General features: G+C 37.0%; 2 protein-coding genes across 5 annotated transcripts; both read right to left on the bottom strand.

Moving 5' to 3' along the window:
* Positions 1–2292: 2292 nt before the first annotated feature.
* On the bottom strand, positions 2293–7018 carry LOC140780641 (uncharacterized). 3 transcript variants are annotated; one of them, XM_073126323.1, is made up of 7 exons: positions 6976–7018; positions 6642–6704; positions 4476–5110; positions 4123–4338; positions 3533–3907; positions 2986–3206; positions 2293–2707 (listed from the first exon to the last, which is right to left on the bottom strand). In XM_073126323.1, exons 3-7 carry the CDS (start codon positions 5017–5019, stop codon positions 2447–2449), a joined length of 1617 nt encoding a protein of 538 aa, XP_072982424.1. In that variant the 5' UTR covers positions 5020–5110; positions 6642–6704; positions 6976–7018; the 3' UTR covers positions 2293–2446. The 3 variants fall into 3 exon arrangements, with proteins under 3 accessions (XP_072982424.1, XP_072982426.1, XP_072982425.1); XM_073126325.1 differs by having other exon boundaries at positions 2293–2689; positions 6976–7014; XM_073126324.1 differs by lacking the exon at positions 6976–7018 and having other exon boundaries at positions 2293–2686; positions 6642–6775.
* A 723-nt stretch (positions 7019–7741) lies between these two features.
* LOC140786918 (beta-1,3-galactosyltransferase GALT1) lies at positions 7742–19094 on the bottom strand. 2 transcript variants are annotated; one of them, XM_073135638.1, is made up of 8 exons: positions 18879–19094; positions 16171–17320; positions 15290–15519; positions 14925–15206; positions 14428–14556; positions 14168–14347; positions 8687–8794; positions 7742–8527 (listed from the first exon to the last, which is right to left on the bottom strand). In XM_073135638.1, exons 2-8 carry the CDS (start codon positions 16922–16924, stop codon positions 8318–8320), a joined length of 1893 nt encoding a protein of 630 aa, XP_072991739.1. In that variant the 5' UTR covers positions 16925–17320; positions 18879–19094; the 3' UTR covers positions 7742–8317. The 2 variants fall into 2 exon arrangements, with proteins under 2 accessions (XP_072991739.1, XP_072991745.1); XM_073135644.1 differs by lacking the exons at positions 14168–14347; positions 14428–14556.
* Between the last annotated feature and the right edge of the window lie 1127 nt (positions 19095–20221).

Below are 20221 nucleotides of genomic sequence, written 5' to 3'. Positions count from 1 at the left end.
AATTTTGATTTGTTTAATGGATGATATTATGAAATATCCTTCAGATATTTTCTAACCTTATCCTAGCTATTATATATATATATATACTACCAATTGTTCACCAATTTAAAATACAAACATCATGTCTTATTATTATTCTTTATGTTTATTGTTATATATTTTCTCTGAAACCAAACAGTCAATTGTGCATAAGAATACAAGATCTCATGAGAAACTTTTTTTAATAATGCAATATGGCATATAAGTAGAGACATGAGCATGCATGCATTTGCACGTCTTATGTCGGATTACAATACTATATTATTTTCTTAACTAAAATATGATGGACCTTATATACACACGATTGGTTTAAAAATTTGGTGCACGGAAACGTAGGCAAGATCTCGATATCTGATACTAATTATTTGCATAATATTCTCAATTAATTCTCCTTTTGTGGCTAAGTAAGTATACCAGTCCAGTGGATTATTTAGCCGTACCCGTCGCCAAGCATCAGTTTAATAAATTATTACTTTTAGCAATAGAATACTTGGGTCAATATTTCTTTATTGTGTACTTAATTAAATATTTACATGTCTAATCATGATATATATATATATATATATAGAAGATGGCTTAAGAATAATTTAATCATTGTATTTTCTAATTCTTTTTATTGCTACAAGCTTGGATAATTAAAAGAGCTTATATTGTACGTGTGTTCTATCTCATTAGTTTAACCGAGAGTCTATTAAATTACCATTTCTGTATGTCATTCTAATGTTTAGTGAGAGATATTTACTGTTTTTTTTTTTATCACACAAATGTTGAGAATATAATGCATCACACTTTTAATTTGCCGTCATTTTCCGTCCTCTTCCAAGCTCAATTATTTTGTCTAATTTCTATCCGTCCAATTATGTTAGAATAGTTTCTTTGGTGTCTCCCAACTCTGTTCACTCGTTAATTTGTTTATTTCTTCCAATAATTTGGATGTCCGGATCTAATCGTTCGTTAATTTTGTGTCTAAACATTAGCCAGACATGCCACATGTGACCGAGTACTCTAAATTAAAGGATAGAGGATTAATTTTTCAGAGAGAAAAATGAGAATAGCTTAATAGTGTTTCACTAAATACTAAATTCTAGAGGACTTAGAGAGAAGATGAAGTAGGCCTATCTAAATGATAAGATGTCTTATTGGGCCAAAGCTAGATAAATAAATAAGTAGTTACATACGCTCTCCATTTGAAAAGAAAGTAGTATTTAATAAGAGATTGGATTCAAATTAGATTTAAATCTATCTTATTTGATTCAAAATGATAAGAGACTACTTCATTAATAATGATTATAATTGCGATGCATGACGTTTAGGATTCGAGTCAGTCACGAAAACAACGTGATGGATTGTAGCAAAAGACATTGTCTTCCAGGTCAAGTCAATGCTTCAATTCTTAGCAATTCCTTGGGTCGAGTGACGCCTGCGAGAGGATAAGCCTAAACTTAATCATGATAATAATAATAATAATAATAATAAGATTTAATCTCCAACCACTCGAATACTAAAAAGAAGTCTAAAATGTGAACTGGATCTTCTCTGATGCTACGCAGCAACGGTAGCAATCAAGACTGGAGAAGTTGGAACAGAGGTTAATATCTTTTGAGATTTTATTTTAACCTCTGTGCTAATTGTAATTATTGGATAGAAAAAAAATATTTTGTTAGAAATATTAACTTTCTTTTTTAATATAAAAAATATTCTAGTCTAAAGTCTATTATAAAAAATATTCTGGTCTAAAGTTAACAATAGTTATTCAAGGTAATAATAATATATTACAAAAATTATAAATTGCTCAAAAGCAGCTTGTCAAACAAAAAATTAATAAAATATAGTGTTAATTTTTTTTATTTAAAAAAAATCCAAAATAATAAAAAAAATAAAATAAAGTTGCCTTGTCAAGGGAGAGAAATCTAAATACAAGACAAAGACAGTGGCAACCCTTTCCATCAACTTAACAACTAGCTAGAGATGTATAATCTCAAAGCAATTTTTTAATCAGAAATGGGAGACTGCAAAGAGAAGCAAACGACGTGATCAAGCAGTCCTCTGCTCTTATTGGATTTGGATCAAAAGTTTCAAAGTGTTACAATGCATGCAGAGCAGAGTATATGCATCATGCCTTGCGTCACGATACATGCGGCATTTCTATCATTTACGTGCTCTTTAGCTTCTATTTTACTACATCGAAATAATCTCCAGATTTTGGTGACTTCTTAGTGAAGAAGATAGCTCACGGCCAGCATTCATCGTTGGTTTCTTTCTTCCGGGAAAAATATGAGCTTTATATTATACGAGAGAAAGAAGTACAAGATACATGTCCCATTGGCCCATCACTAAGTTCCTCCCAGTGCATCAAATAAAGCAAGGAGTACGGGGCTTCCTAGTTCTTCTGAAAAGAAAAGAAACGCTAGTCTGGGAATAGGCAGCGGCTCCCAGCTCGTGTGAATTTTCCTTGCTTGAACTCCATGCCTTTAAGCTTCTCCTGGCACCAATTGAGCTGCTGGGTTGTGATCACAGACATCTTTAGAACCCTAGAGACGAGCTTCACGTCGATCAAACCAAATATGATGTCAACTTGGAGCTCTTCTGGCTTGCGAGATCTCACTTGCTTGCGTCGCTTTCTCATCAAATCCTTCAATTCCATATCCTTCTTCAAAGGCCAAAGACACTGTTCTTTGTCATTTTACTTGTAGAGTAGTGCTCATCAACAATAAATTAAAACAAGTTGTTCAGTTTGGTTAAATTTGCTAATCAGTAAAACTAATTTAAAAGCATAAATTTCAGCTTCCCCGTAAAGATTCAACAGTATTTTATTAATTCGTCTTATATTACTTTGAACTCCACGTTTTGATTTGAAGCAAACTTACCCCTGATGCAATAAAGTTGTTGAGAAAAGGAAGTGAGCCTAATTACAAAGCAGGATAAAGATATTTCACTACTACTGACCTTGCGGACTTGCTTTGAGATGTTTCTGAAGAATTCCAGGTCTCTTGGGTCTTCTACTTGTGGATCAGTCCATATAAGCCTATTCAAAATCTGCAGGGACTTGCTATTCTCACTTTTAAGGAAATCCCAAAAGACTCTTATTGCTTTCTCAATCTCTTCCAATACATATTTTGGCTGGACGGTCTCTTCCTGCAAATACTCTCTTGTATCTTCCACATAACCTATCAGAACAACAGTACGGATCATAAAATTAACTTTTATCCCTCTTTTGGACTCAAAATAAGTTGAGAGAAAAAAAAAAAGCATAACATCTTATTGTCAATAGATAGCAGTATAAGTACGTAATTTCGTAGTTCAGGATGATGAGTTTATGAGTTCCATTCAATATGTAATCCCACTTAACCCTTCAAACAACAGAATTCAGATAATGATTATAGGTCATCATTGAATTAATCTCCACTTGAAGGAAGAGGAATCTTCTTCCGCAAGCATACATGGAAGTGAAACCGAAACATCATACAGCAAGTGAAACCGAAACTTTAAATACCTGAAATCTCAGGAACTTGGAGAAGACTTGTAAGAGAGAATCTTCTTTGAGCATAATTCCAGAACCTTTTCCCTTCATATTCCTCAGATTCAGTGAATCTCTGCAGCAATACATGAAATTGCTGGAATTTGCTTACCACATTACCATGAAGTCTATAGTTCTGATCCCTTTCTGAGCATGCAAATTCTTTAACTTTCCTGTACTGGTGATAAAGTGCATCCCATCCTAAGCATGCTTGACCAACGTAGACTAGTTCAAAATCATTTTCTATGCTTTTGCCAATCTTCTTATAAGCAGCTCCAGGAAGAGAAAGGTCCACAGGATCTATGCTATCTAGAAAACCTGTGTTTGTGAAACTCCTGTCCAGAATAGCACCTGCAGTACAATTACAGTGATTATATAATACCTTCTCAAATTATTAATAACAAGAGAGGGTTATATTACAATCTAAAAAATGATATGAAAATATCTAAAAGGTATCTGCCATTCAGGTAAAATACAGAAAGATGCATTTTTAAGTGTGACTTTTCCAAATGCACCATTCCCATGGCTATATTGCTATTTGAGTCTCAATAGAAAAAATAACATACTTACTGCACATCTTCTATCAGTGTTTAATTGGTCAAACCAAAACATCCTTCTTGTATAGTTCTCGTAGAACAGGTCAACTTCTCCTTTTCTAAAGGCTCCTTTCACTTCCAGTATGGGTAGTGCGGGAATGCATGCTAATGAAGAGAACTCATGCTTTTCTTGATTTTCCATGAGAATAGCTGATTCCACTTCATCCATAAGCCCATCTTGTTCATCTAAAATTGGTAGACGCCCAGATTTGGTTAAACTTCCTCACGAAAAGAAGAAAGACAACTATATATTGGTGCTCTTCAACAAATATAAATTTTTTTTAACAAATGATAAGTATTTATCTGAAAGTCATCTTGCATACCTTCTAGTACTGGCATGGCATGATTTGATTCTATGATGCAGAGTGGCGATGACCCATAAATTTCTTGGTCTTCTTCCTCATAAGCAATGGGTTCTTCCTTGCAAACATCTTCAAGCTGTTGCTTTTTCTCTTCCAAGACTAGTAGCGCCGTATTTGTGATTGGAAGAACTCTGTTATATCGATATCCATCCATGCTTTGAATCGTGCTCTCTGGTACAGGGATCTCAGAACCTCTATGCTCTAGTACATCTTCGTGAGCATTTGGTATGACAAATGAGGTATTTTCCAACTCAACAACAGGAAACAGAAAGATTTTCAATTTTATCATCGTCTTAGAAACGATGAAAATCACATAACAAATAAATTGGAAAGTAAAAGAGACTATGTCTGACACCCATCTTCGTATTGATAGCACTACCACATATAGCTGACAGCAGACAAGGAGAAAGGGGTGGATGAAGAAGCTTAAGTAATACCACTTATGAAGTTTATGTCGTAGGAGGATAACTTCAACTATCAACCAGCATGATGAAACAAAAGGCATATTAGAACCTCAAACTACTTTGCTTTTCTGATAGAAGCTTCAGAGGCAGATCAGGAACCTTGAGTTTGTTCAGATATATGTATCACCAAAGCTGCTTATCCAAAGCAAGTCTCATTAGTAAAAAATAATATCATTTATCCACTGAAAACTACCAAGATTTGGTCATCCGGAATTCAATTAAGCAATTAAGAATGAAAAGGACCATGTTATCTTAAAAATCTATATTAGGATTTCAACTACACATGGGAGGGGCCTTGTCAAGACGCCTAACCATGCATATCAGACTAAACTCTAAAGTAAATAGCAGTAACTACCAACTAAATATGTATGTCTATTTAAATGATGTCACACAACATGAACTTTAGAGTGCTGATAGGATATTAGAAGATTATTGGTCAACAAATGAATAGATAAATATTTTAGCTATAAGAGAAAAGTATTTCTTGGCCTGATATGGATGCTAGAAATAAATGAACACCATGGATCAGAGAATTCCTATCCCAGCTGAAATTTAGGTAGAAATAAATAAATTTATATATATATATAGGCAAGTGACCCCTATATTCCCAGGAATATAAATATTCAGACCTAAGCTCTAGAATAATATGTTGCAGTTATTCTTCTCAACAAGTTTCCACAAATTTTGATCAAAGAAATATGCAAGTTGTCCATTGTATGTATTATGTAAGCATAGAGTGTCAAGTTATGTATGGAATGATGTCATATTAGATATCACATCCCCCAAGCAACTCTCACAAGACTCATAATTTAGTCCATCTGACGTGGTGCCATGTGTTCATGCACATCCCCTTTCACAGCCGTTAGGTAGTGCCAAATCTACCTATTATCAACCATCATAATTTCCACTTATGCTTACTCACTTGAACTGTATATCCGTTTATAAAATCCTAGCAGTATCACGCAATCATTTTTTATGATTTCATGATTTAGCTTTCTGAAGAAGTATGAATGTAAGTATTTTATTCAAATTAAAGCAACTAAAACCATCACACAATTTACTCGATTAAAATGACTTAAAATGGAAGAAAGGAAGAAGTAATGAAACAGTAACTCTTTCTATGAAAGATTTCAGACTAAACAAAGGACTGCAACTCCGCAATTGCAGAATCCATCTCGTCATTGTGCAGGACATGCCACAGAGAGAGCAAGTGTTGCATGGATAATTCTGAGCATAGACTTCTAGATTAGTTGCTTCATTTGTCGTTGTTTACCACAGCTTTAGGATATCTTCATTCGCAATCATACATCTGGCTTTGTGTAAGACATAATTATCCCACAAAACATAATACTCTATCCTTGAATGTGCTCTATTAGGCATCAATAAAGTCGTCATTTTGCCAGTATAGATAAGAATGCAGCAGTTTATACACATGATTGTCCAGATAAAATGGCAAACTTTATCCTCCAGCAAGTTATCTCTGAACACTGAGAGAGAGAGAGAGAGAGAGAGACATACATGATACGTTTACAGAATTATTCTAACTTCTACTAATCCTTTGACGCATCACAAGTACAAATCAACAACCTAAGCATGAATAAGAAGATTACACTGCATGGATTCAAGGCATTTTCCAATCCAGGTAAAGGAAACAAAATCTTACACAATTACACAGCGACAGACAATAATACAGCATCCAATCTACGTATGATCTCACCGTCCATACCTGACCAACACAAGTCAACGTCAATTATCTAATAACTTTAATAATGCTTCCTATCCATAGATGGATTGACTCATGCCAAAATTCCATCCACTTCAAAAAAAGAAAAAGAAAATTGGAGACATGCAAAATCAAATAGGCCAAACTCGTCAATTAAAAAAAGAATAACTCCGATAGCAGATATCTACACTTATCCAATAAAACTACGGAGAAAAAAGAGTCCCTAATTTCCAATCACAAGCGAAAGAAACCCTAATCCTAAGAGGAGAGAGACCGGAAGATGAACTCCGAAGAGGACGTGTGCCTGGGAATTTTATGGGTGAGTACTACTCGCACGTGGGAATGGGAACAAGGTTAAGGGCAAGGATAAGATTGAGGCCCGGGAGATTATTCCGTTATAACTTCATCGTATTCGCCGTATAGTTTGAGTTATTCACGAGTTTTTGACCGAGCTAGTTTTATATTAAAATTTATTTATCAAATAGATAACATTTAAATTTAAATACTAAAAAAAATTATTTCACTGTAGTTCTAACTTAAAATGCTTAACTGTTAAGTATTTTTTAAGTAAAAATCTTTCTAAAATAAGTGATATAAAATGTTTTAATAACGTTGATAAATGTTAACGTTTTACTTGACAAAATACTAATCTTATTAACGTTTTAAATAAAATGCTAAATGATTAAACGTTTTACTTAGAACTATATTTTAACTTATTTTGATATTTAAATTTAGAAGCAATCTATTTTAATAAACAAATTAAAAAATAAATTTATTTTAGTCAACAACTCGTTATTCGTTGTCAGAATACTGAGAACAAATTATTCATCTATTTCGGAATACCTTATTCCTGATACTAGATAAAGAACGGAGTCTTTTATCATACGATCACTAGTTGATGGCGATAAAGGTGAACATTTGGCATTAATCTTTTCCTTCAAGTGGGAATGGAAATTGAGCTTATTTTTTCTTTCTAATGCTGAAGGACAGAACCAATACAATTGTTGCAGCGACTTGGAAGAGAAAAAAAGAAGACAAGATTGAGCAAAGACAAATGGACAGAAATATATATATATATATATACTTTCCCCAAACATGCAATAGCTGCTACATTTACTGTGAATCATATAACTTTACAATCATACACCCTCTTGATATCTTTCAAACAATAAGCTGCTATCTACGTATGTGCTTCCCTTGATATGATACAGAAGGGAGATCGCTCTTCTGTATTAGTCCTACAAATCTGAGATGAGGTATCTCTTCCTAAGGTCATTTCAAGTATAACTCAATCTAAACTTTTGCCAGCAAAAGAAAAGGAACGGAAAATTATACACTCAGTAAGATCTGAGTTAACTAAGAAATATATTTCCTTATATAAGTTATAATCCGCAGTTAGCCAGCCAAACGATAAAGAGTTTGGCTGCTGCCCTCGACGTAACACCTCGGTTCCCAAAAACTCGGTCTTCATTATGCAGAAACTTCTCCGATATCATCTTGGAACCAGCATGTAGCTATCAACGTTACATCAGCTGGCTCTTCTCAGCAACTTGGTTAAAAGCTCTCTACAAAAAACTTCTGACTGTTCTGCCATCAAATTTCTTCAGCATTTGTTATCAATCGCCACAACATGTTGCTCGGTGTGTCTCCTGGAGCTTCTCCCACAGGCATAGCATCTCCCTTGGATCCTGGTAGTGGGCGACCACATAGTCCGCTTCACACCCTTCATTATAGATCCTCCCCTCTTTTACATATTTAACATCCAAACCACTCTTCTTCAGTTCATCAATCCATATTCCCATTGCAACATCCTCTAGTTTGAACATCTGCATGGTAACATATTGTCTCAGCTCGAAAGAACTTACAGGGACTGAACAACAGGAATAGGTTTTGTTATTTGATGACAACAATTCTACATTCACAGAGAAGGCAACTGAAAACAGTTCGTCACAAGACCCCAAATAGACCAGCATACTTAATGGTACCTTTAGACGCCCTTGTTTATGCTTCTTGTAGACTGCCTTTGCAATGTCCCTTGACACCACATATCCAGGACCATGTGCCCAAGGAGGATAATTTTCCTCAGGCCATTCCTTCACAAAAAAAAGGACCTGTGAGATGTAATATCTAAAGACTGAAAAGTCCACATATTTAAACTACAAAGCAGAATAGAAGTTATGCTCTAGCCCTATTTACTATGACAAATCCAATTACAAAATACAAGGAAACTGATTAGCCTACATGATCCGACCATTCTGACCAGAAGAACCTGACTGCTGAAAAGGCAGGTAAAAATCAAGCAAATCCTACATTGTAGTGATAGTAGCATTTGACCAATTTAATTGTTCTACCAATTGCCACATGTAGCGAGTGACAAACAAGTGATATCACCTCATAAATTGACCCTGGGTTACTGAAGTAATTGTATTTAGCACAAACAACAAGATGATTCTACATTTTTTTGGGTAAACAAGATGCTTCTTTGAAGAACCATCAGCCATGTAACAATATGAAAATCAAAACAAATAATATTGTACTTCAGAACTAACAGAAAGAGGTTTCAACACGACAAATTAATGTGCTGCCTAGTTATTAGATTTATATTTATTTATTTATTTATCTTATTTTATGGTGACTTTTTATAAATAGAGGTTAGCCGCCTCTTTCATTATTAATCAAATACACAATATTTTTCACTGAACTCTTCTCTTCTCCCTCAACCAAATTTAAGGTAAACCTACTATTGTTTCATAGTATCAGAGCTTCCCGATCTCTAGGGATATTTTAAGTTGGATTTTTCATTCTCCAATAATCTCTCTCTCCATCTCCTTCTTCGATTGCTTTTTTTTTCTTTCACCTTCTTCGAGCTCGAGAACTGCCCCCTCACTCCTCAAGCTCACCTGTTGCTACAGCAGCCACAGCAACAACCTCCATCGTCGCTGCAGATGCAGCAGCTACAATAGCTGTGTGCTTTTCGGCCTCCTTGAGCTTTGTCATCTTGTTATCTTCGTCTTCCTCAGCAACAGCAGCACAGCTACCAGTCTCCACCCTCGTCTTTGTTCAGCAGCAGCAACGCAACAGTCCTTTACAGGCTGTAGTTTTTGATCGTCCAGCCACCATAGTCTCATCTCTTCAATTCCGATAGCAGCAAGACGGTTTTTGACCAATGCCCACCCAATGTTCGTCGAAAGTTTCTCGACTCTATAGCCCCCTTTTTTGCAGTTCTTCAATTCTGCAACTGTAGCATTGTTTTTCAGCTGTTGCCCACTAAGTGTCCCACGAAAGTTTCACTGTATTCGTAGCTCTCCTTTTCTGCTGCACTGTTCAAAAGTTCCTCTCACTAGGTTTGACGAAAGGCTTGAGTGGGCTTAAATGGCAGTCCAATGACGTCTTATGTTCCGATCGATCGTGAGAGTTTATCATTAGTCAATTTTTTACTTATCACTGAGGGAAATTGGATCACACGAGCCTCTTCCATTGAGACAGTTCTCCCGAGACGAGGTGTGCTCCTCTTCGCACTATCATCCATACCACCACTGTGCCCTCTACTGAGTCTGACACATCCAAAGATGTTCAGTTGAAAGTTCCATCTCTAGAGTATGATGAGTGGACCCTGCGTGGCGTAGAGGTTTGCACCTACCTCATCTTGCAGGTTAATCAATCGTTTCAACCTAAACTCCGAACCTTGTCTTCTGCCAATGCCATCTGGGCCCATCTCAGACGTCAATTCGTTCAATTGAGTCTGATACATTGCTTTAAGCTCTGTCATGGTGCTCAGGGGGTCAAACAATGTCAGCTTTCTATCCAGGACTTTTACGCCCGCATGACTAACATATGTCATGAGCTTACATCAATGGAGCATACTTTCTAGTTTCTACCCCTTTGACTTGATGTCTGCTCAGCACCACCCTAATGAGGATAATCTAATGGATTTCCTAAATGTCTTTGTTCAAAATTTGGGGATGACTCGTCATCTATTGCATTGCTTCACGCTCCCGAGCCTAGACAATGCCATAGCTGAGCTACAGGCTGAGGAGCCTAGACACCATCTCTTGCCCTTTCAGCAGGTCACCTCTACGCTGCCTTTTATTGCCATAGAGTGTGCTTAGTGTTGCTCCTTCTCCTATAGCATGCTTGATATTTTGGTCATCTGTGTGCTTGGACGAGATCACCACTCGTCGCGTCCTATGTGCGCTTATTGTAGTTGTCCTGATCATCTTGTCGCTTACTACTATCTTCTTCATCTTGAGCTTGTTCCCCGTTTTGGCAAAGGGGAATCAAACAAGGATAAGAGTCGTCACTTGGCTTCCCGAATGCTTGCACCAAGCATCAATCCATTTGATCACTCCAGTAATCCCACCTTCAACAGTGCGCAACTCCAACAGATTCAACAATTTATTCATGGGCTTTATTACCTAGATCAGCTTTATCTTCCATCAATTCGCCTTAGTGCTTGTCCAGTCACTCATCTCTCTCCTACAGACCTATGGCATCGTCATCTAGGTCATGGATTGAGTCAATGTCTCATGACTTAGTCCCGGTCTGGGTGCCCTTAGGCAGTAGTTATTTTTTTTTGTCTTATTGTGTATTGGCTACATGTTGGCAAAACACTAAGCCCTTCCCTTTTCTCTTAGTGTGAATATCTCTGATTCATCTTTTCACCTTTTGCACTCTGATATTTGGGACCTTGCTTCTCCCTCTTCGGGTTTTGATTTTTTTTTCTACTGTATGTTTAATTGATGATTTCTCTCGTCTCACTTAAATTTACTTTCTACGTCAGTGCTCTAAAGTATGTCAAATTTATCGTGATTTCTCTTCTATAGTTTGTTTTATTAAAATCTTTCGATATGGTGGTGCTCATGAGTATTTTTCCTCTGAGTCCGTTCAATACATGCTTCTTCCGGTACTCTACCTTAGCGATCATGTCCTTATATCCTTGCTCAAATAGAGTTGCTGAATGAAAGCATTCTTTCCTTTGAGACTTTCATTCCTCGCTCTTACTAGGCTGAGATCTTTCTTACTGCTCTCTATCTCATCAATGGAACTCTATCATTTGTTCTTGATGGTTTGATTATGCACAATCATCTCTATGGTACTTTCCTTTCGTATGGTTATCTTCGTATTTTTGGGTGCATATGTTTTGTTCTTCTTTCTCCGAAAGAACATAACAAGTTGTCCCCTAAGGCAACTACTAACTACGTATTCCTAGGATATAATCCTAAGTATAAAGGTTGTCATTGCTTTGACACTTTTGCTTATCGTCTTAGGATATCGCGCCATGTCACTTTTTTGAAAGATATACCTTTCTTTACTGCCAATGCCTTAGCTCCCTCAGATTTATCTTTTCTAGATCTCCCTACTAGCCCATCCAAGGTGTTTGGTTTAGCCCCATCATATACCGCATGCCTCAAATTCCTCTACCTATTGACATTCCTTTACTACCAGTTCCTTCCGCCCCTCTGAACCGCTCTCTCATCATTTGACACTCCTTTTCTTATTTTCCTTTCATTTTTTTCTAAATTTTAGAAAATTTTCTACATTTTAAATAATATTTAGAATTTTACGTAATTAAAAAATAGTCTGAATCGATATGAGCGGTTGATACAATCGATATGTATCATTTTTTTTGGACGGCAGATACCAATCCCAATCCCGATACTGAGAACCTTCGTATCCCTTTGATCATCCCATCTCTACTGTGACGGCTCCCGCACCTACTCGTCACTATCCAGAGCGTGAGCATCACCCTCCTAACTGGTTATGACTTTCGATGACTTCCGCAATATACTCCCCCTAATTTCACACTTTCTTTGCAGCTTTCCACTTCACTTCTCAGCCTAGGTCCTACCGTGAGGTTGTCCAAATTCCATAGTAGCAACAAGTCTTAGCAGATAAGTTTCATGCCCTTCAACAAATGCATACTTGAAATGTTGTCCCTCGCCCACCAGATATCATGTCTGTCAGCTGTAAATTAATCATTAAGGTCAAGTATCGACCTGATGAATCCATTGCGGGTACCAAGCTCGCCCGGGTTGCTCGGGGCTTTACTTAAGAATACGGAATAGACTACGAAGAGTCATTTGCTCCCAGCTGCCCAAATGGTTTTTGTCCACTCTTCTTGATATTGCTTCCAGTCGCCAGTTGCCTTTACATCAAATTGATGTGAAGAATGCATTTCTTCATGGCCTTCTTAACAAGAAGGTATATATGGATGCTCTCCACCTGGTTTCCCTCTTCCTCTAAGTCATATATGTCAACTGCAATGAGCTATATATGGGCTCGGCAAATCCCTCGTGCTTGAATTGATCAATTTCATAGTGTTCTCACAGTCTACGGATTTCAGGAGAACCCTTCTGAGCTATTTATGTTTCTGCAATCTTCTGCTCAGAGTCGGGTTATCCTCTTTCTGTATGTCGATGATATGATTATCACCGGAGATGACTTTGCCGGTGTTCACTTTCTTCAGCAGCATTTTCAGCATCAGTTTGACATGAACCTCGGTCATTTTTAATATTTTTTGTCGATATCAAAATTGCTCAATCATCCCATCAGTCATGTCACCATCCGTGATACTTGCTCCGCTACTATACGATTGAGCTTCATGTGAAGCTTCAGCCCAATGATGGTCAGCTTCTTCCAAATTCGACTAGATATTGTCAGTTGATTAGGGCACTCGTCGACCTCACCATTACCCTGCCTGATATCTCGTTTGCAGTTGATCTTGTCACTCAGTTCATATAGGCTCCTCGATCTGCCAATTATGCTATTTTTTATATGTATTTTTCGATACCTTCGTTGCACTATCACTCGCTCTCTTTTCATGCCATCAACATTAATCTTGGTTCTGTGAGCTTATTCCAATGCAAGGATACTGGTGACAAGTCTGATCAAAAGTCTACCACTAACTTCTTCATTTTCCTACGAGATTCCTTTATTTTTTGGCGGAGCAAGAACCAAAATGTGGTGTCTTTCTCTGGTTCCGGAGTCGAGTATTGTGCTATGTATGCGGTAGCCAAGGAGATTATTTGGCTTCGACGTCTCCTTAGTGATATGAGTGTTTCCTTACCCCTCTCAACCCTTTTTCATGTCAATAATGATAGTGCTAAAAACCTCGTTGAAAATTCTATTTTTTATAAGAGGACGAAGCACATTGAAGTCGATATGCACTACACTCGTCAGGAGTACCAAGCTAACATCATTTTACTCCATCGTGTCAGCACTAGGGAGCAGATTGTCAATTTCTTCACGAAGTCTCTTCTCCTTCCACGCTTTGAGCATTTAGTTAGCAAACTCTCAATTTATGATCCATCTTGAGATTGAGGAGAATATTAGATTTAGGAATTAGCCCCTTCTTCTCCCTCGCCCCAATCTAGGGTAAACCTACTATCATTTCACTGCCATTATAATATATGGCGATTGTATGATCAGACATTTTTAACAAATATTATGTCAACTATAAGACGTACCTCAGGAGTTATATACCATTTGCTGTCAGGATTCCGGTGAGGTTGAGAATCAGAATTGATAAGACCATATAGTAGCCCACGACTAACATTTATTCGATTTAAAGATGAAAGAATCTCGTCTATGCGAACAAAAGCATCATCATCCGTCTTCATTACATACTTGGCAGATACAACATTTGTCTGATAGAACAAAAAATGTAAGAAACCAAAATATAATCGTCAATGGAAGTATAGTACAACATAACTTCAAGTTTACTTACGCCATAGAAGCAAATCGCAATCGTCTTCCACGTAATTAGACTATAATAATCAACAAATGGCATAAGTTGAATGTCTCCATACGTGCGTGCCTCATTCCAGAGTTCCTCATTCACCATTTGGTTTTTATGCTTTGTAAAACACAAAGGTCATTCAAGGTAAAGTAAGAAGCTCTGTAAGCTATCAAAAATAACAAATATCGAAAAATATAGTTGCCTTAAATAAAGAGATATTAAGAACCAAAAAACTAATTGTCGGAAAGAACATCTATGAAGTGTATGTATCATGTTCAAACAACAGGTTCCATTACATGTAACATCAAGTAGTAATGAAGAAAATGAATATTGTATATGGTCAACACTTTCTATTCTTAATGAAAGAAAAAGTTTCTCCCACATAATACGAAGCATTAACGATGGAAGAGAAGTGATTCAGACATCATAACATAGCATTCCTGAAGGGAGTATATAAAAAGATTTGAAGCATGTAGATTTTTTACCAGGCCAACAAAAAAACGCACTACAACTGTTCCAGAATGCACAGCATCGTATTGCATCCATGTTCTTCGAACTGCCATTCTATGTTTAAAATTGTTTGCCGTAGAAAAGATGCCAATGAAAAGATCCACAGATTTATGAAGAGAAATAGGCGGTGCCTTTAAAATTTCTAGATCAATGATATGCTCCAAGTCTTCTGATGTCGGCAAGCCACTTGCAATGACAGATATTAATTTAATATCTCCTGAAATTCGGGCTTCACTAACAAACCATGGCTCCAAGCTCTGGCAATAAACTATATTGTCAGTCAATATATAATTTGATAAAAACAATTAAGGAAATGGCTGGATACTTTGGCTGAAATTACCTCTCGGTATGCAAAGGATGTAACGTGCTTCCCATCTACGGTCATTTGGATACCCTCTACTCCAACTCGAAGAATGGCAATAGCAAGATATCCTTGTTTGAAAGGAAAATACCTTCTAGGTTCAGCACCCCGCTTTGTAGAAGACCTTGACACATTAGAATTTTTATGTGATGTGAAAATTTGCTTTTCATCTTTACCCACCATTGCACTGCATTGCTCTAAGTCATCCACTGCAAAAGGAAGAATACATGGAAAGATTGCATATGAAGAGGTATAGACAAAAATTAAGCTCTATGAGAACACAAGCAGAAAGGCAAAATACTGTGTAATCAAACACTGGTGAACCACTCAGCTTGCCCCTTAGAAAGCAATAACAGAGTCCACATAATAGGTCTGTGTATCAAAATCAAGTGCCTGTATGTGATGACATATTGATAGGACAACCATGACTCTGGAAACAAGAATAGCTACTAATTAACACTTCACAATGAGATGAGCGGCAGGGATCAAATTATACTTATATTACTAAGCATCATGTTTTATTTAAACAAACAAAATTAGCTTAGGAAAAGAGAGTAGTACAAGTCATCAACAGTGATAACATATACTTGTATAATTTTTAAAAGATAGAGGAAGACAAGGCTGTAAATATTTTGCATTGAAGAACAAGCATAACTTTAACTTAAGCTCATCGTAATACAGTGAAATCTCCATAAACAAACTATAACATTATGGCAGATAGAACCAAAGGAAGTAAAATAGAGATTGACTATTGATCGTAAAAATATCAAACATCTATAATTAACAAACATCATATGATGTCATTTTATGTTCTAATCAGTGTCATAAGCAAATAAACAAGAAATGATTATACAAAATACCTTTCCTTGTACTAACAGAATCTTGAGAAGGGCAACGCTCCTCTGAACCCCAATCACTAGTTACAGTCCATGTATTTTGGACTATGACTGGATCTTCCGTAAGTTTATCACCATGAAGCCGCACATTGTAATGTAATATAACTGGAGGATCTGGTTCACCTGGAAGTACTGCTCCAGTTAAATCGATCCGGAAATTACCCAAAAGACCTTCCGGAGTGCCAATAACAGTTAATGAAGAACCTTGAACCAGTCCACAAGGTATCTTTAATGAAAAACCATCATGACCAAATTTTGATGCATTCATTCTTCGAATAGAATATGGACACTGCTTCTCTTTCACTTTCTGGTGAGAACTTCCATTTCCAGAGACATCTTGAACCGAGTCCATAAGGCTTCCCCATGCAATTCTAGCTTCCTTGACAGCTTCGACTGAATGAGGTAAACTCCCAGAATGATTACTAAACTGCTTCATATGGTTCCAAGTATGTAGCAGCTGCAATTCTTCAGTAGAAAGATTTCTAGGAGCTATAAAATTGGACACTAACGAGTCAATTGAAACTACTTGGGACACATTCTCTGGATTATAAACTACAGGTGGGTTTGGAACAGTCAACCACCGAAGAGGATCAGAAATGTTGCGATAGAGGATGTTTTGCAGTGAACTTTCTGCTAATCTGTTATCCATTAACATATACCTCAAAATCAACAAGACAAATAAAAACATTAAAGCAACAGTGCCAGACCATTTCTTCATCACACGCGCTGTAACTTTCAGAACTACACCTTGTAGTCTTGTACTTCACAGACTTTGAATGGAACACTAGTGCATTGATCTAAAATATGATATTGTATTGTCACCCAAGGCCAGCGGTTCCAAAGTGCAGTTTACATCAATGAAAGCAGTTCGTTTAATCTTAAAGAGTGTCGAAATAAGCCATGTGACACTCACAGCATTTAATCATCCAGAAGAAATGAGCTGTTAAACTAGGAAAATTGAAGACATACGGATCACTGGTTTGCTCTCGCTACTGATACAGCACACAGTCGTCAAAAAGGTGGTTAGCTACTCCAAGTAGCAAGCAGCCTTTTCTGCAATTTGAATTCCACAGCCACAGTTCAAACCTCCATCCAGCTATAATGCCAGAGTCACCTTAGGAAGCAATTGGAAGTACACATATATAAGAATTGATATTACTTCACTTTGCATCAGTAAATACAATAGCAAGCTTTTATGAACACTTCACTCATAGCATCTGTCAAACAGATTAAGCAGTACCAAGATATCAACAAAAGATTTGGTAAAATTGTACTAAGAATCCGTTTCTTTTCCATAAAAGAAAGAAAAGAGCAAAAGGTTTAAGCAATTAAGTAACTGACAATCCTGCCAGAAACCATGAATAATCTAGACTAGCTAGTTTATGCTATATTCCATTTTAATTTATAACCACTCATAAAAGTCAGCATTTAGGCAGACGATCTTTCATAACTGTTGAACATTGCAAAAAAAATAAAAGGGTTCGTAAGATGAATAAACAGGACAAGCAATAAAAATACTCAAGCCAAAAGCAAATCTTTAGTCACTTCAGGATATTTCATCATGAGATCAGTAACACGCAAGCTACAAGTTCCATTGAGATCCTGGTCCTCTAGTTCTCACATCTCTCACGAGTCACACTTATCTTCCTTTCATCTATCTAGGAGATCTAGGCTATAAAAATGTTCCATAATAGCATTAGAGTAATCAGCTACATCTTAAACAACTTTAGTCAGACGGATCGCTGTCCACCTTGCCTTTATATCATGCGCCATTTCTTCAACAGACATTTCATGCAGTCTTAGTGGATGAAAGAAGTTGAAATAATGCAAGTCTCTCTTTCTTCCAAACTGAAGAAAATGGACCCACTACTTCCCCAGAGAAACATTTCACTCCAGGCCCAGCCTGTGTGAATAGCAGATGCTCTCTTTACCTTTTTTTACGTCTCTTTTTTTTCCTTTTTCTTTCCTTCTTTTTACCTCTCAAAGCCCTAGACCATTAGAAGAGTAGAATACTGTCCAATTAATGACCCAAACAACCACGAGTCAAACACAACTCCCTTCCTATACCTGTGATCCAAGTAACCTCATTTTCCTTTATGGATCAAGATACAGCCGTATAGTATGGAACTAACCTAGAACAAAGATTCAGACAGCTGAGTTCCCAAAAGATGGAACATCTCCCAAACCCCCGCCCTACACCTCCGCAATCCTTCAAACAGTTCAGAGCCCAACTAGGAAAAGGAAAAGAAAGAAAAAAAAAAAACTAAGGAAATTTGAAGCCTTGTTGGTCAGAAGCAAGGCGATGCAAAAGACATTTCCAATTACTAAGAAAATTTCAAAATCTCGGGAATTTCTCAAACGAACGAACCGCTCAAAAATTTACCATCAGAATGAAACGAAACACCAAAAAAGAAATCTCGGACTACCAAGTCTATCATCAAGTCCATCAGTTAAATCAGACACAATGCCTCGAATCTCTCTCTACAACGGCACAGGGCATGGTAATGTGACCCAAATCCACTCGAGCCCGCACCGAAAACTAAGCTGCTACTTCCACTGCCGTATTTGCGGGTGGAGAGAGAAAGATCACTACGACACGAGGAGCGATTATTCCGAAGGGAAATCCAACTCTAGCCAACGCCATTGGAGATCCGAGAGAGAGAGAGACATACCTAATTTGTTCTTCGGAGAGCGTGTGGTTCTTTCTCAGAGGTAGAGCGAGAGAGGCGAGGAAGAGAAGCTTCGAGTCCGTCCGGATTTTTCTGTGAGAGAGAGAGAGAGAGAGAGAGAGAGAGAGAGAGAGAGAGAGAGAGCGTGCTTGGAGTCTACGCCAGAGACTGGACTAAAAAGAGTTCTCGTTGCCGGACTTTGAGAGAGAACCCGACATCAAGCGGCATTTCTTGTACTCTTCAATAATATAATATAATTCCAATAATTCATAAATATCAATTATTATATATTCTTAACACGATGAAGTAGATAGCACGTCTCATATCTGGCTAGTTTCGCTTCAACAATAATTAAAAGCTTTACTGAAGTAATAAATAAACGGTAATTATTGTAGTCATAAAAATTAAAATAAAAACGTCAGGCTTTGTTTATCTCTTTCTTTGACTGGAGTTCACATATAATAATAATTTGTTAATCTTTTTCTCCCTTTCGTAATTACTTTCCTCGTTCTCTTTAATTATACCACGCTGCATGTCATTGCCGGTCAATAGCGCTATACACGTGGACACGTGGTGCGTCGGGAAGACGACTCGCGCAATTACCATGCTGCCCTCGGATAAGACCCAGGGACGGGGCCGGCGGGACCGGCGCGGCTTCTTGTTAGATTTACCACTTCGCTATCGATGTGTCGAACAATTACGAAAGAACCAAGATATGAACAGCCGGTAATCCTCGAAAATAAGGTTAAATATATTTTATCTTAAAAAAAAAAAAAAAAAATTAAACTTTAATAGAAAAACAGCCAATCCTAGCATCCGTAAGGGATCCCAAGTTTATCCTACAACAAAACAGATTGAAAGTCAGGATGCCCTAATCCATCCCACAAAAAGAATGAACACTTGCTATTATAAAATTTGGCCAACTAATTAGCAGCTTGATTTGCCTCTCTATGGGTATGATGTAGATGTATATTATGAAAACCATTCAACAGATATTTGCAGTCTTCAATAATAGTTTTAATAATTCAGTGAGGTGAGCCACTTTTTAACGTTATTCAATTAGTTTAATAAAAAATTAACAATTTCACCTTAGTCATAAGTATAGCGAGGTCTTTAATCCTATCAATATTATCGTGGAACTTAGTCAAAATATTGGAGGTAACATTCAAAGGAACTATTTGATATTAAGAAAAGAAATAGCATTAAGCGTATTTAAAAGAGACCTCATATGCTGTTAGGTGGAAACTTCACCAGATCGGAGTTAAATAGCTTAGTTAATAAGAAAGTCGATGATGATAATGACTGCGATTTTGTTCTTGGAGAGACTCTGGTGATCGATCCACATC

Source organism: Typha latifolia, chromosome 1 (assembly GCF_019914945.1).
Source record: "Typha latifolia isolate L0001 chromosome 1, TyphaL0001v2, whole genome shotgun sequence".
Taxonomy (NCBI): domain Eukaryota; kingdom Viridiplantae; phylum Streptophyta; class Magnoliopsida; order Poales; family Typhaceae; genus Typha; species Typha latifolia.
This window is presented reverse-complemented; position numbering and strand designations above follow the sequence as displayed.

What these genes read in the sequence shown, in the direction of transcription:
- LOC140786918 (XM_073135638.1), bottom strand. Translation starts at nt 16,924, where the DNA reads ATGAAGAAATGGTCTGGCACTGTTGCTTTAATGTTTTTATTTGTCTTG. An exon ending in CATCCTTTGCATACCGAGAG is followed by an intron (nt 15,207 to 15,289) that starts GTAATTTCAGCC and finishes GTTTATTGCCAG; the next exon opens with AGCTTGGAGCCATGGTTTGT. An exon ending in AATGGTATATAACTCCTGAG is followed by an intron (nt 8,795 to 14,167) that starts GTACGTCTTATA and finishes TTTTTTGTGAAG; the next exon opens with GAATGGCCTGAGGAAAATTA.
- LOC140780641 (XM_073126323.1), bottom strand. Translation starts at nt 5,019, where the DNA reads ATGCCTTTTGTTTCATCATGCTGGTTGATAGTTGAAGTTATCCTCCTA. An exon ending in TGCCATGCCAGTACTAGAAG is followed by an intron (nt 4,339 to 4,475) that starts GTATGCAAGATG and finishes TACCAATTTTAG; the next exon opens with ATGAACAAGATGGGCTTATG. An exon ending in CCAAGTTCCTGAGATTTCAG is followed by an intron (nt 3,207 to 3,532) that starts GTATTTAAAGTT and finishes TTGTTCTGATAG; the next exon opens with GTTATGTGGAAGATACAAGA.